Source organism: Panicum virgatum, chromosome 7N (assembly GCF_016808335.1).
Source record: "Panicum virgatum strain AP13 chromosome 7N, P.virgatum_v5, whole genome shotgun sequence".
NCBI classification, from domain to species: Eukaryota; Viridiplantae; Streptophyta; class Magnoliopsida; order Poales; family Poaceae; genus Panicum; species Panicum virgatum.
In genome coordinates, this window is record NC_053151.1 from 46,931,196 (window position 1) to 46,945,006 (window position 13,811).

The following is a 13,811-nucleotide window of genomic DNA, read 5'->3' on the forward strand; positions in this document are numbered from 1 at the left end:
CGACATTCTGTGACTTTACCAGTGAACATAGTTGCAGATTTTCAAATCGCGACGAACCTTGAAGACCCAAACTAAATTCTTATTTCGAAATTTTAGATTCAAGTTTCTAAAATCCACATTAAAAACATGCACTTCCAAATTGTAAGATTCAAGAAAATGGATTCCGTTCATTAGGAAACGGAGTTCTTCAGTTTAAAAAAATCGATCAGAGTACTATTCATTGGCATTTTTAATTATTTTCAGCATTCGACTAGGATTTATAAAAAATATCACCGTAGCTAGTGGTTCGTTGCTGATACGACTGTCAGTTGGTCACTCACCTCGGTAGAGGCGCTGCCACTGCTTAGACGGATAATTGCTGCATTTCTCGAGTCATGACTGCTCCTCGGTTGATCCTATTGAATTACTGCAGTTAGTTTGAAGGTAACTTACATTTTCCTAACCATTGAGGCGCAGGGAGAAGCAATATATGCATTATTTCTTATTGGTTCATCAAGGTCAAAATTTAATTGCATTGTCTCCTAGATTATGGAATATTTGTCTCTTTGTTTATAAAGTTCAACAATAGATCATGTTTTGGTAGATAATGGATCGGAACAAGAGCATTCTTGCTTCTACGTCCAAGAATGTACACTACCAAGTATAGTAACATTAAGCCACTTTAAATAAATCACGGACACCTGGGTGAAAATTATGCTCTGTGTTCATCAATAACTTTCCAGCGTACAGTTCATACACATTGGTTGATTCATCCGCCCAACACGAACTGGTTGCGCAACAAACTACTCCCTCCTTCCCCGTTTATAAGGCATACACGTATATCAAGATTCAAACCTTCTCATCTTTGACCAATAATTTGACTATTAAATTTTTGTTTTTATAATGCAAATTTCATATGATTGGATTCATAATCAAATATAGTTTACAATGATTATAAGTTTATAATCAAAAGTGATATAATATATGATAAATAAATGGTCAAAGTGTTGTTTAGAAGACCGTGTCATGTTCCACCATGCCTTATAAACGGGGAAGGAGGGAGTATACATTACTACTAGTAGTAGTGCAGAGTACTGATGAAACACTAGTGCGGCCTAATTTAACTGCTCATCGGCCAAACAAGTCAGTTGTTGGGTCCCCAGTTGCTGATGTACATGACTGTCCGGAGCTCCTCCTCCTGCTGCCTCGCCTTCCTCCTCGCGGCCGCCGCCGCGGCGCTCCCCGAAGGCAGCGCCCGCCCGCCGCCGGAGCCGGAGCTGCCCCCAGCGGCAGCTGCTCCCCTGGCGCGCTGCTGCGCCGACCGGAACGCGTAGTTCCAGCGGCACAGCCCCGCCTGGTCCTTGAGCGCCTCCACCGTGCCGACGCTCATCGCCGCCGCCCACGACGACGCCTTCGCCTTGCTGCCCCCGCTCGCCATGCGTGCTTCCCCCAACTGTGCTTGTCCCGATCGGTGAACTGAATCGATGCGCTCGGCTAGTCGGCTGCTTGGCCCCGGGATGGATGTGTTTGGATTGAGGAAGATGATGCCGCGCGGCTGGGTGGCTTTATAGGGGGTGGCGAGCTCGGCTTCGACTGCGACTTCGCCGGCGCTGGGACCAGGCCGTACAGGGAGTGTGCCGTCGCTGCCGCGGGAGGGGATACGTACGCGCGCGCGTGGTTTTGGGCTTGGACTCGCGGCCTCGCGTGGAAAACAGTGGGGGGAGCTCCTGAAAACCGGGTGCAGGAGGTTACGCGCGGACGCCGAGGCTTAACGGCCCGGGCTGCCTCTCCTCTCCGTCCGGTTGCTGGAAAATGCGGCGCGGCGCGGCCTGTGTTGTCTTGTTGGTTGTCGCCTGTCAGTGTACTGGCCACTTGCTCCGGATGCGGCTCGCGCCTTTTTTGCAGCCGTGTGTGCCGTGTCAAAGTCGAAGAGCTCAAAAGGTTCGCGGCGTAACATGTACTGCCAATAAAACAGCCGCCGCCACCTCCATCGAGGGCCCCTCTCCTTCTTCCTCTCCGGTGCATTTACCGGAGAAAAGAAGGGGGAGGGGACCTATCCTTTCTCTCACAATTTCATATCTAGTTGCTTAGGGTTTGGTTCAAATAAATCTATCGACGAAATCAGATGATTTTCGGTCGGAATCGTATTTCCTGCGATGACTTCGGTGATTGTCACGACGAGATCGCCGTTGCAAGGGTCGATTTCATCGGCAGGCGGCCAATTGTGGCCTTTATCTGCAAGGGAAGAGGTGCTTCTGGGCGCTTCCAACGGGACAGCTACTTTGGGTCATCGATCTCTTCATTGATGGTCGCGAAGAGGGAATCAAGGCTTGAAGGTGATATGTCTGCATCCTATGTTGTACCCGACGATGCAACTGCCGATATTCTTTCATCGATATAGATGTGTTTCGGATTAGTTCCGAAACATTGGAACTTGCGGCATGTCTAATGTTCTGGGTTGGTCGTTGACCTACGAGGGAAGAAAACAATGGAAGAATCTATATATATTATTATGTAATTTTTATTTCAGATTTTTTATGCGTAATTTGAGGTACTGTGCCAAATTTTAATATAATCTCCCTTTCCTTCGCAAAAAAAAAAAGTCGAAGAGCTCAGTGAGGCACCGAGGCCCGGGGCACCAGTGCCTCTAATCCTAATCCGCGTGTACGCTGTTCAATGTTTTCGCTCCAACACTCTATACAAGTGTTTTGTCTGTATGCACGTGCCCTTAGGTCAGTCTCATGGGGTGTCATGATAGTGTTACGAGTATTTATTTTACTGATGTGACAAAATTTTTATGAAAAGAGAGAATGGAAAGTGTCATGAAATTGAGGAGCGTCATCACCATGACACTTTTCTGGTACAATTACCTAGTTTTTTTTTGTCTTGGTAACTATGTCGATGACATTTACACTGAAATTGTCTTGCTTTGAGGGGACAGGATGCGCCAATTTTTGACTCGCTCTAGGCCAACCGTGGAAGAAGTTCTCATGGTGAACCCTGACATTGTTGTTTTTCCCCTCACGCACCGAACCAGAACCGCAAATGATACTATCAGTTAATTAGGGATGCAAGTGGGTACCCAATAATAATTTTTGGACCAGCTAATTAATTACGATGGCATGCTATTTTAATTTATTTCTCTTCCTAAATTATTTACACATAATGTCATTCTAGTTTAATTTATTAATTTTTTGGGTCAATCCAATAACCTAAAAAGTATCTAGCTTGCATCCCTATCATCAACCCATCGATTCTCTTCATCACCTACTCGTAACTCTTTCCAATACCTCTTTGACACGAATCTAGCAACGTAAACCAATAGTGTTGACACACACAAGGTAGGTCACGTGTAAACCTCCTCGTTCCGAGCCTGAAGGCCACCCGTGGAAATGGATCATGTCCTTCCTTGCAAACTTTTTCCTCACGCGCTGAATTGTACGAAGTGAACTTCGGCTTTTACTGTGATACTGTCTGCCCCATGCTGCCAGCAACTGTCAGCCGAACTATAGGGAGACGGTCATTGGATGGGCAGGGCAGGGGCCACCGGCGGAGCTACATGTCGGCAAATATGGACTGTGACCCCCTCTTGCCCGCTACATGTCGGCAAACATGGACTGTGACCCCTCTTGCCCAAATAAAATCACATAGCATCATTTCAAGTTTAGTTGGTTCAGTGATTTTCTTTCTTGGTTAGAATATTTAGAGAGTAATCACCGAGCATATTGTCTTCGTTACTTCATTTCTAGTAAGAATATAAAGAGAAGAAATGGTTTTGATGTCTTCGCAGTACAAGATTTTGGCACACTTGAATGATAGATTGCTTCGGTTGCTTCTCACTCTACCAGTTTCAACAGAGAGTATTGAGTGTGCTTTTTTACCTTGAATATCATCAAAATAGGACTACGCAATACCAATACAATGAAAAACAAATTTTTTTTACAACAACTTGCTAGTATATATGTTTATAAGTTAAACAAAATGACCCTCCCCCTAGGCTCATTTCTAGCTCAGCCACTGCCAGGGGCTTGACCGGACGTGGTTTTCCATGACACCATGGGCTATGTGGGTCCGGCTTATCGTTTGCTGACGGGCGCACGACAAAAACTCCACACGGAGTGTGTTTAGATTCGTAAAAAGTGGTAAAAAGAGTCACATCGAATACTGTAGCATATTGTAGCATTTTTTGTTTGTTTGTGGTAATTGTTGTCCTATCATGACCTAACTAGGCTCAAAAGATTCGTCTCGTCGTGCACATCAAAACTATGCAATTAGTTTTTTTATTTATCTACATTTAATACTCCATATATGAGGCAAAATATTTGATGTGATAGATGAATAGTGAAGTTTGGTGAGAAAAATTTTAGAACTAAACACAGCCACGAAGAGGAGGAAAGCGTCTGTCCTGTGGTCACCTTCGTCCTGGCTGTTTGTACATTACATGAGTCATTCGTCTCGTACGGCAACATCAAATTTGCTAGTGGTGTGTGGTGCGGTGTCACATGGGCGGAGAGCCGGATCCTGCACAGTACTCCCGGACCCACATGTCAGGTCCCACGCCAGAGAACAGTAGGGCCGGCAGTAACGCATCAATGTCTGCGGTGAATCCCGATGCAAATATATTATTTTATTATTTAATCAACAAACAAAATCCTCACGTCCACTCTTAAAGTTTAGAAATTCTCATACTAATTGGAGATAAATAGAAAAATAAAAATTATTCACTAATGCTATTACGATAGAAATTAGTTTAAAATACTCTTATGCCTAATTAAAAATCACCCACCAATGTCATTATAAAAAATTAAATATAAAAATATTATTTTGCTATGTATCATTTACAAATCTATATTACTGATAAACACTAAATCTATATTATAAAACAAAAAGAAGAATAATTATATGCATAATATTATTAAAGCTCAACAAATCAAATTGTTATTATAGGTAGTTCATATTTGAATTGTTTTAACCAACAATAAGACATAATTTACGATAGTGAACAGAGTGATGCATTGTAAAAAAATATAATCTTTAAGTAAAGATACAACGACATATAAATTTTTGAATTTTCAATACTAGCCGCGCAAATGCACGGGCTATACACCTAATTACATAGTATTTAGAACGTACCTAGCCTGAGATATATCATATATATGCTAGTTTTGTTCTCTTATCTGTGAATACAAGAGTTTCGCCTCTCATAATCGGTTCTTTCGTAATTAACGAGTAAAATACACCCTCAATTCTCAAACTTATCGGAGTATGTAATTTTGATCTTTAAACTTATAAAATCAGAAATTCAAATAATTGAAGTTGTGTTATCCCGGACCCTAAACTTAAAAAATCAAAAATTCAGATCATACAATAATTTAAAATAATTTTGAACCATGCTTTTAGTTCACAAACAAATCCAACAAATAATAGATATAATTTTTTAACCACAAAAATATCTCTAAGCCTCCAATTTTTTTCAAAAATTCTACAAAAAATATTAGACTAGAGATACGTCGAAGCTCAAATAAAATAATTGGAGCTTTCGAAAATATATCGTGAAAATGTTTAGCCCAAATAAAATAAGTAGAGCTTATGAAAATATCTCGTAAAAATGTTTAGCTAATTCGACCTGTGCTGATGAACATAATCGCATATACCATGGGATGTGGTTAAAAAGTTTCTTCTTGTCATCAAAGAAGAGAGTTTAGAGTTTCATATCTTTATCCCATATTTGCCATGGTTGTGAGTGATCCACAAGAACTAAGAAAAACTTGTTATGAACTGAAGAGCAATTTTATTTTCATTCCAGTACAGTAGCATTTAGGCATTCATATACTGAAACCCAGTGAGAGAACTTTTCATCATCATCATCGTAGTATAGTATATGTTACAATCAGGCAACCGGCCAGCCCAGATCTAAATCCGAGCTCAGTCGCCGAAAGCCAAAACAGAGACCGACCGCCGAAACCCGAGCTCAGTTCGGCCCCCAGCAGCTGAGGTACATGACGGTCCTCATGCCCTCCTCCGCCTTGTCCGCCCGCCTTCTCTCCGCCGCCGCCAGTTTCTTGGCCTGCGCGAAGCTGGGGGCGTTGGCCTTGGCGGCCCGGTGGACGGAGCGCAGCGCGTAGTTCCAGCGGCAGAGGCCGGCCTGGTCCTTGAGCGCCTCCACGGCGCCCACGCTCATCGCCACCATCCACGACGCCTTAGCCGCACCGGCCATCTGCTTTCTGCTAGGTTCTTCTTCTCCGGTCTCGCCGCCTGGTTCTCTTGCCTCCTTGGTGTACTCGAGGGCTTGCTTTGCTTGGTGATCGTTGTGATCACTGATCGAAGCTGTCACGCACTCACGCTGTGTTGAGGTGGAGAAGAGGAGGGGTGGTGGGTTAATATAGGGGAGGGCGGCCGGCGGCGGCGGGCGAAACAGGTGGCCGCGGACGTTGGTTTTCCGGGATACCGGGGGCTCTCTCCACTCCGGCCGGCTGATTTCTTGATTAGGCAGCAGACCTCGCTTTCGCCCCGGCCCGGTGGCGCCCATCCCCTCGCCTTTGTCTATTCGTGGCGAGAGCGGCTGTATCTGCTGCGGCTTGCTCCCTGACCACGGCGGCAAGGACGCGTGCCGCTGCGCCTGCAGATAGGAGCGCCACGCAGCGCTGCTGCGATGAGTCACCCCACTAGCCCACCGGAACGGGGGTTCTGACACACCGATCAACTTGTAGATCCCGAGGGAATCAGCGCGGGCTCACCTGCCGTTTCCGGTTCAGTGAATGGAGTAGGCTACTCCCTTCGTATTAAAAAACAAATCACTCTAACCTTCAAATTTTATCTAAAAAATAAATTATCTTATCCTATTTAATAGTTCCTTTTAAAAAAATTAGTAGTTCCAGATTGCGCTATTTTTTCACAGTTACAGAGCAAGAGAGATTTTTTTTATAAGGACATAGTAAAAGAGTTAGGCAAGGTTTAGGTGGCCCATGTGCCGTGCAGTCTTGTCTTTCCATCAGAAAACAGGATAAACGGGACGGTAGTACAGAAATCACATGGAGATCTGGCGGCAAACTTTACTCAAGGCAAGCTCCATCCAAGAAACCTCTTTGCTTTCTTTTTTTTTTTGAACCACCTCTTTGCTTTCTTGGTGACTGGCTGAGTGTTAAAAGTAGTACTAGTCATTTTTTTAACGCAGTAGATCTCACGTGGTTTAAGTGCACATTGCTATACCACATGTTCAGAAGCTATTGGAGTGGAACTGAGGCTGTGTTTAGTTTGTGAAAAAGTTTGCACAGTAATTGTCACATCGAATTTTGGACACATGCATGAAGTATTAAATGCAATTGAAAAAATAATTAATTACATAGTTTAACTGATTACCACGAGACGAATTAGACATTAATTATCAAATAATAACGAAATGTGCTACAGTACCCAAACTCAATTTTTTTTCACCAACTAAACACGCCTGACATGTTATGGGAGACTGGTTGGGGAAAACCAGGGGCCGCAGGTCATGGCTTTCCACGTTCGCTGATGCCTTGTTTGGTGACAAAAAAAAAACATTATAGAAGAGCTGCATATGCCTATGATTTTCACTAGTCTGCACTCTGCAGTTACATGAATGCTTCACACAAATGGAAAATATGAGGTCTGCAAATTGTAACCGGTGGGAATCCTAGCAAATGGCACTAATCATTTGCCTTTCCTGATCCCGGGCTAATTGAGCTCTGGACTTTGGATCTCCCTCCAGCTGCTGATTCAGTACAAAGTAGAAACTGCCAAACTGATAATAGAGAATCAGCTGCCATTTCCCATTCTTGTAAGACAATAACACTTTTAACCCAAATTCTGGATGCCATGATTAAGTTATATCTTTGTACAAGCACAGAAATAGCAGAAGGCCTAATCCGGCAAGTTCGGAAACTAAATTCAGTACACGACCTGCTGGGGCATGTTATCAGTTGGAGATTTCTAGAGTTTAGGAGTTTGAGATTATCGTGATCACATCAGCCAAGATGGGTTGCCCTGTGGTAACTCGAACACATCGATCCGCACAGAGTCTAGTTATAAACTCAATGCTCCGAGTTTCAGATTTGCACGACAGTGCAGTAGCAGAATCACTACTGGTACACACGGGAATTAAGTGGCAGAACTTTTCATCATCATCATCAGATATTTACAATCAGGGAAGGGAAGCGACCGGCAATGATCTCAAGCCAAGCTTTGTCACTGAAGATCGGGAAAAGAAAAGAAAAGAGACCCATGACTGACTAATTAGGTCCCCAGCAGCTGAGGTACATGACGGTCCTCATGCCCTCCTCGGCCTTGTCCGCCCGCCTCCGCTCCGCCGCCGGGGCCAGCTTCTTGGCCTGCGCGAAGCTGGGGGCGTTGGCCTTGGCGGCCCGGTGGACGGAGCGCAGCGCGTAGTTCCAGCGGCAGAGGCCCGCCTGGTCCTTGAGCGCCTCCACGGCGCCCACGCTCATGGCCACCATCCACGACGCCTTCGCTGCGGCCGCCATTGTTCTTTCTTCTCGGGGCTCGATTAGCTAGAGCGCTCGACGGTTGGTGAGTGGGATTGTGTGATGCTGTGTGGACTAAGGTGGGGAGACGAGCTGGCGGATGCCGGGGTTAATATAGCGGAGGGAGGCCGGGAGTGGCTGGCCGAAACAGGTGGCCGCGGACCCTGGTTTTCCTGGATACCGGGTGCTCGCGTCCTCTTGCGCACCGGCCCAGCAGGTCACTTGCGCACCGTCGCAGAGATAAGGGCGCACGCCTCGCAACCGCACATCTTTGTACCATCAAATTTGTAGGGGAAGTAAAGTAGAGATAGTTTTATCCTACCTGTGGGGGCCGGCCGTGAATTGTCTTGCTTTCAGCGAACAGGACCAGGATCAGAGCTACTCGCACGAACAGGGCCAGGAATCTTATCGACTTCTTGGTGAGTTCGCTGATTAAACTAACGCGCTGGACACATGGCCTGCAGATTGTTACCACGTACGTGCTCTTCGAACAGAGCAGTAGTGAGAGTGTGAGGCACTGAGAGTCTTAGATTGGGAACGGCATTGTAACATCCAGCCTCGCGGACAGTCCGCTAGGGAGCGGCAGACAGTCCGCCAAAGTAACGCCCAGATATTTATTTTGATTGTGGGACTCGCCATTCATATCTTCTCTTCTCCTCCTCACGACGACCAGAGGCGAGCTCCGCTCGAGCGCTCGCGCCGCCGTCGCCTCCTTCCGTCGATCTCCCTCCTCCGGCCACCATACTTCAATTCCTCGCGCGAGAACCTTCCCCGGCACCTCCTCCACCTTCCCCCAACCCCCAGCCCGGCTTCTTCCAGCCGGAATCGCCCCAACCACCGCCGGTCACCATTGGAGCCGCTTGAAGCTTGCTCCACCATCGATCCGCTTCTCCGGTCATCCTCCACCCGAACCGACCACGAGAATGGATTCGTGGTGAGTTTCTTGTGCTCCTCGTCCTTTTTCCCCTTCCGTGGTGCGCCGCCGGCGCCGGTGAACGACCACCGCGCTTGCTGCCACCTGTCGGGCGATGTTAAAAAGACGAACCGCGGACGGTCCGCTTGGGAGGGGGGCGGACAATCCGCAAGTTAGGATAGAGTTTGTCCAGAGGCGTTGTGTTTCTGGTGATCTCGCGTAAATGAATTGCGGACGGTCCGCTATTGGAGAGCGGACAATCCGCCGTAGAGATCAAAATTTGTCCAGAGACGATGTTGTCTCTGGTGGGGTTCGCATGGTAGAACTGCGGACGGTCCGCTATTGGAGAGCGGACAGTCCGCCGTATAGTCTAGAATTTTGTCCAGAGACGTTATCGTCTCTGGTGGATTTGGCAGAGTGAACTGTGGACGGTCCGCCAAGGAGGGCCGGACGGTCCGCAGTAGAGATTAAAATTTTGTCCAGAGGCGTCGTTGCCTCTGGTGGTAGTGCAGAGCTAAACTGCGGACAGTCCGCGATGTTGGAGCGGACGGTCCGCCGTATAGATTGAAATTTGTCCAGAGAGGTAGTTGGTTCTGGTGGGTCGGCAGAGTTGTACTGCGAACGGTCCGCCACTTGGGCGCGGACAGTCCGCAGGGCATTCCAGTTGAAATATAATAGTTGCATCATTGAGCTGCACTCAATTATTTCATATGCATTCGTGTAGCATCCGCCGTTGAGGACGGTCGTGTTCGAGGTGATTGCGGCACCGCAGGAGCAGCCGGAGCAAGCCCAGGAGGAGAGGCGTGAGAACCCGGCCCAAGGCCTGTCTGACTCTAGCTCTGAGCAGCAGCCCGAAGGCAAGCACCGGTGCACATCCGATTATTTCAAATTATGACACCTTTATATGTCTCTATTATTTGTGCATTAGGTTTAGGAATTGTTTGAAACCCTAGTTGCATGATCCCTAGGTCTCCTTGAGTTATACTAAAAATGTATAGGACGATAGAAGTGCTATGCTTAATGGGTTCCGGTAGAAGACGAGTGCTCTACTGCCACTCGCGAGATATAAGATGATTAGAAGTCGAGTAATTTCCGGTTACTCGCGAGGTATATGATCTATGGCCCTTTCAGTACATATATATTGAGTGTGATTTGAGATAAACGGATAATGTGAGACCGGACGGGGAAATGATGATAATGTATAGGTATGGCAGCAGGACATGGTTTCTGGGTGTCTTAGCCCCGTCTGTGTCGATTAAGGACCGACCGTTGTCGGCAGTGCTGATCGGGGATTGAATTGTACTAGCCGCAAGCTGGGAGTAGGAGGTAGTCGAAATCGGTAAGCCGAATACTGCCTCACCTCGAAAGTACAAGACTCCATCTCACCTCCTGGGGTAGTCGAGTAGTCGCGGAGAAATGGGGATGCATATGTTTACTTTTGGTGGTCTCACGCTGAGCTCGGCTGACCATATGATGGTGGGGCGGTCCTGTAGTTCGAGGCGGGGAGGGTAAAGGTCGGTGCGTGGGGTCCGACGGGATTTTTGTGTGCCGTGTTGGTTAGGTCCACCTTGCAAGGTTAAATCGGATCGATTCGCTGTGTCTCGCAGTTATGAGGGCCTTGATCTCTTTGTCGCCTCGTAGAAATGAATTAGAAATGTTAGTGATAAATGATGGAACTAATTTGAATCATTATTGTAATGCTCCAACATGATTGTTGTAGATAGGCCAACATTAGATGAGAGTCTTTCTATATAGAACATGTGACTAAAACATTGAAAGTAAGGATCTAACTATAGATGCTTTTCTGCAAAACAACTCACTTGTCAGAAAGCTGTGCATGTCTAGATAGGGGCTATGTATACCCATGGTCGGGTAAGTCTTGCTGAGTATTAGTATACTCAGGGTTTGTTGCTACAATTATTTCAGGACACCCGAATGCCGACTTCTGTCCCTCTGCGTTAAGTTCATCCGTCGTGATGCAGAGGGATGAGAGGTTGTGGAGCCCGACGCTTAGTTAGGGATCTCCTCGGGTACTCTTTGGTAGTTGTAGATCTTTTCCTCTATTCGGACCTTATTTTCGGTATTGTAAAGTTTATAGGTTATGTATGTATTCAAACTTGATTCGTAAAACTCAAGGTCGAGTCTTATGTATATTGTTGTATTTTCGAATGTATGTCGTGTTTGTACCATCTGCGCCCACCTTCGCGTGGGACTATCGGTGTTGTTTCGATCGGGACATGGGTTGAGAAAGGATCGCCAAATGAAGCCGTTAAGCTAATGCGCCCGATGTGTTCAAATGACGGCCATTACGTTTAATTAGAGTTTTAATTTGGCGGTTCTGTAACAAACATCATGGCATAACCAGACGTTGTAGCCGGCAGGAGGGCATGGTTTCCAGGATACCATGGGCTGTAAATATCCATGGAGCCTAAGCTGATGCAATTTATGCGGCTATTCGAACACACTTTTTTTAAAGAAAAAAAATGCACAAACCGTGGTGTACTGAGTACTGTGCGAGTGAGGATCATGGGGTGATATGTAACCTAAGAACATCTCCAACAGACTCCGTATTTAGATTCGATTAGGTAAAAATGGAAGAATCTGGACAAAACTTTCTTCCAACAGCTTCGCCATCATGGTTCGCTCGCCATCCTACTCGCCATGGAGACCCCCTCGCTCGGCACTTTTGGAGCAGGACTCCGCCTCGCCATCTCGCTCGGCCCCACCCATCGTCGAGGCCGAGCCCGCCCGTCGAGCCCTTTCGGCATGCCATCGTTGAGGTCGCGTCGCACCCGCCGTCGAGTCCTCCCGGCCGCCACTGCCTCCTCCCGCCCTCGCACCGACTGTCGAGGTGCTCCGCCACGTCGACCGTCGAGCAGGTGGCCGCACCCTCCTGGCCAGGGCGTCGAGGCCGCACAAGCCGGAGCAGCACCGGCGGTGGCCGCCATGCTGGCCGCCGGTCACTAGGGGCCCGCTGCCAGCCGCTTGCCGGGATCTATTGCCGGCCACGGCGGCTGCCGGTGGCCGCGCCGTGCCGGGCTGCAGGGGAAGGGAGGCGAGGGGGAAAGCAGATGGGGAGTGGAGCTGGGCTGCCACACGGGTGCCGAGGGCACCACCACGGGCAGCGCCGCCGCCACTGGATATAGAAGAGGAGAGGAAGAGGGTGGAGGCGCCATGGCCACGTGAGGGAGAGGAAGTGAGGTGAACTCGGTGGATATGAGGAAGGGGAAAGGAAGAAGATAAGAGAGAAGTGAATGACAGGTGGGGTCCACTGGCAGAGTAGTATATGAAGATGCTAGTTATAGAGAGTCTGTTAGAAAGCTTGGCAGTTTGGGAATCTTTTTATTGTTTAGATAGCCTCCAAATCTTTAAATTTAGCTATTGTTATTGCTAGTATCTTGGAGTTGCTCTAACCAATGGTTGCGTGCTTGCATAGTGCATAGACAAAAAAAAACAACTATTGCTCTTTTGAGAAAAACCCCAAAAATATTCCTTTTTATCTAAAGTTGTGTTTACTGAACTAATCACATTTTTAAGGTGTCGATGGTTGGTGATCGTTTACGCCTCGTGCCCCCTTGCCGAGATAGAGATGCTAGTTCATTAAAAAGAATAAAAACGGAAATAAACTCATGATTTTTCTGTCATGATCCAGTGCTTAAACTTTGTGTACTACTCCTACTGCCGAAGAAACCTCCTTGAAATGGGTAGGGAGTTCCAGGTATTCACTTAAGAAGAATAGAATTGATAAGTTTATAAGGAAAACTGGATCCAAAAAACTTATTAGCTCCACGGTTTATGGAAGAAAAATCGGCAAAAAATCTGAACACGACTGCCCGAACAACCCCAAGCATCCCACACGCAGACACGATGACACGCGCTCGTCGGCAACCCGCAAACGACGGAGCCTACCGTATGTCATCGACTCATCGTTGCTTGTCACAAGCAGCTCCGACTTCACACGGCGATTGTACTACTTCTCCAGCAGGTTGTTTAGTACGGGTAGAAAGTAGAAATTGCCAGATAAACCAAAACGGCAGTCACTTTGCTTCTGCGCAAAGATAAGCGCAGGTCTTCCTTGGAACTTGGAGATTGTGGTTAGTCTTTTTTTAGGGAAACGGGTAGGCTACGCTAGTATCACTACCGCATAAACCCAAGATACTTGCGAGTAGAAGATCATAGATCGTTACCACTAGACGCGCAGCGCAGCGGAAGAAGTCGCGCGTCGATGTAGAGGAAGTAGTCGATCACGTCCCACGAACCGAGCTCCTCGTACTTGATCCCAGCAGCCGTTCAGCGCAGCAGTCGCAGCAGCGCTTCCACGGAGTCCACACGTACGGGGATGAAACGCCGGGCGTCGGTGTGCTAGCACCGCACGCACGGCAAGGGCGGCGGCCGAGAGAGAGGGAGGGGCGGCGGCT

General features: G+C 47.3%; 3 protein-coding genes across 3 annotated transcripts; all 3 read right to left on the reverse strand.

The window, feature by feature from the left end:
* Positions 1–681: 681 nt before the first annotated feature.
* LOC120682650 lies at positions 682–1,719 on the reverse strand. Its single transcript, XM_039964628.1, has 2 exons — positions 1,045–1,719; positions 682–785 (listed from the first exon to the last, which is right to left on the reverse strand). Exon 1 carries the CDS (start codon positions 1,415–1,417, stop codon positions 1,124–1,126), a length of 294 nt encoding a protein of 97 aa, XP_039820562.1. The 5' UTR covers positions 1,418–1,719; the 3' UTR covers positions 682–785; positions 1,045–1,123.
* A 4,028-nt stretch (positions 1,720–5,747) lies between these two features.
* Positions 5,748–6,523, reverse strand: LOC120683584. The gene has a single exon (XM_039965671.1). It carries the CDS (start codon positions 6,506–6,508, stop codon positions 5,951–5,953), a length of 558 nt encoding a protein of 185 aa, XP_039821605.1. The 5' UTR covers positions 6,509–6,523; the 3' UTR covers positions 5,748–5,950.
* Positions 6,524–8,100: 1,577 nt separating this feature from the next.
* Positions 8,101–8,576, reverse strand: LOC120683549. Its single transcript, XM_039965632.1, has one exon. It carries the CDS (start codon positions 8,478–8,480, stop codon positions 8,232–8,234), a length of 249 nt encoding a protein of 82 aa, XP_039821566.1. The 5' UTR covers positions 8,481–8,576; the 3' UTR covers positions 8,101–8,231.
* Between the last annotated feature and the right edge of the window lie 5,235 nt (positions 8,577–13,811).

What these genes read in the sequence shown, in the direction of transcription:
- LOC120683584 (XM_039965671.1), bottom strand. Translation starts at nt 6,508, where the DNA reads ATGGGCGCCACCGGGCCGGGGCGAAAGCGAGGTCTGCTGCCTAATCAA.
- LOC120683549 (XM_039965632.1), bottom strand. Translation starts at nt 8,480, where the DNA reads ATGGCGGCCGCAGCGAAGGCGTCGTGGATGGTGGCCATGAGCGTGGGC.
- LOC120682650 (XM_039964628.1), bottom strand. Translation starts at nt 1,417, where the DNA reads ATGGCGAGCGGGGGCAGCAAGGCGAAGGCGTCGTCGTGGGCGGCGGCG.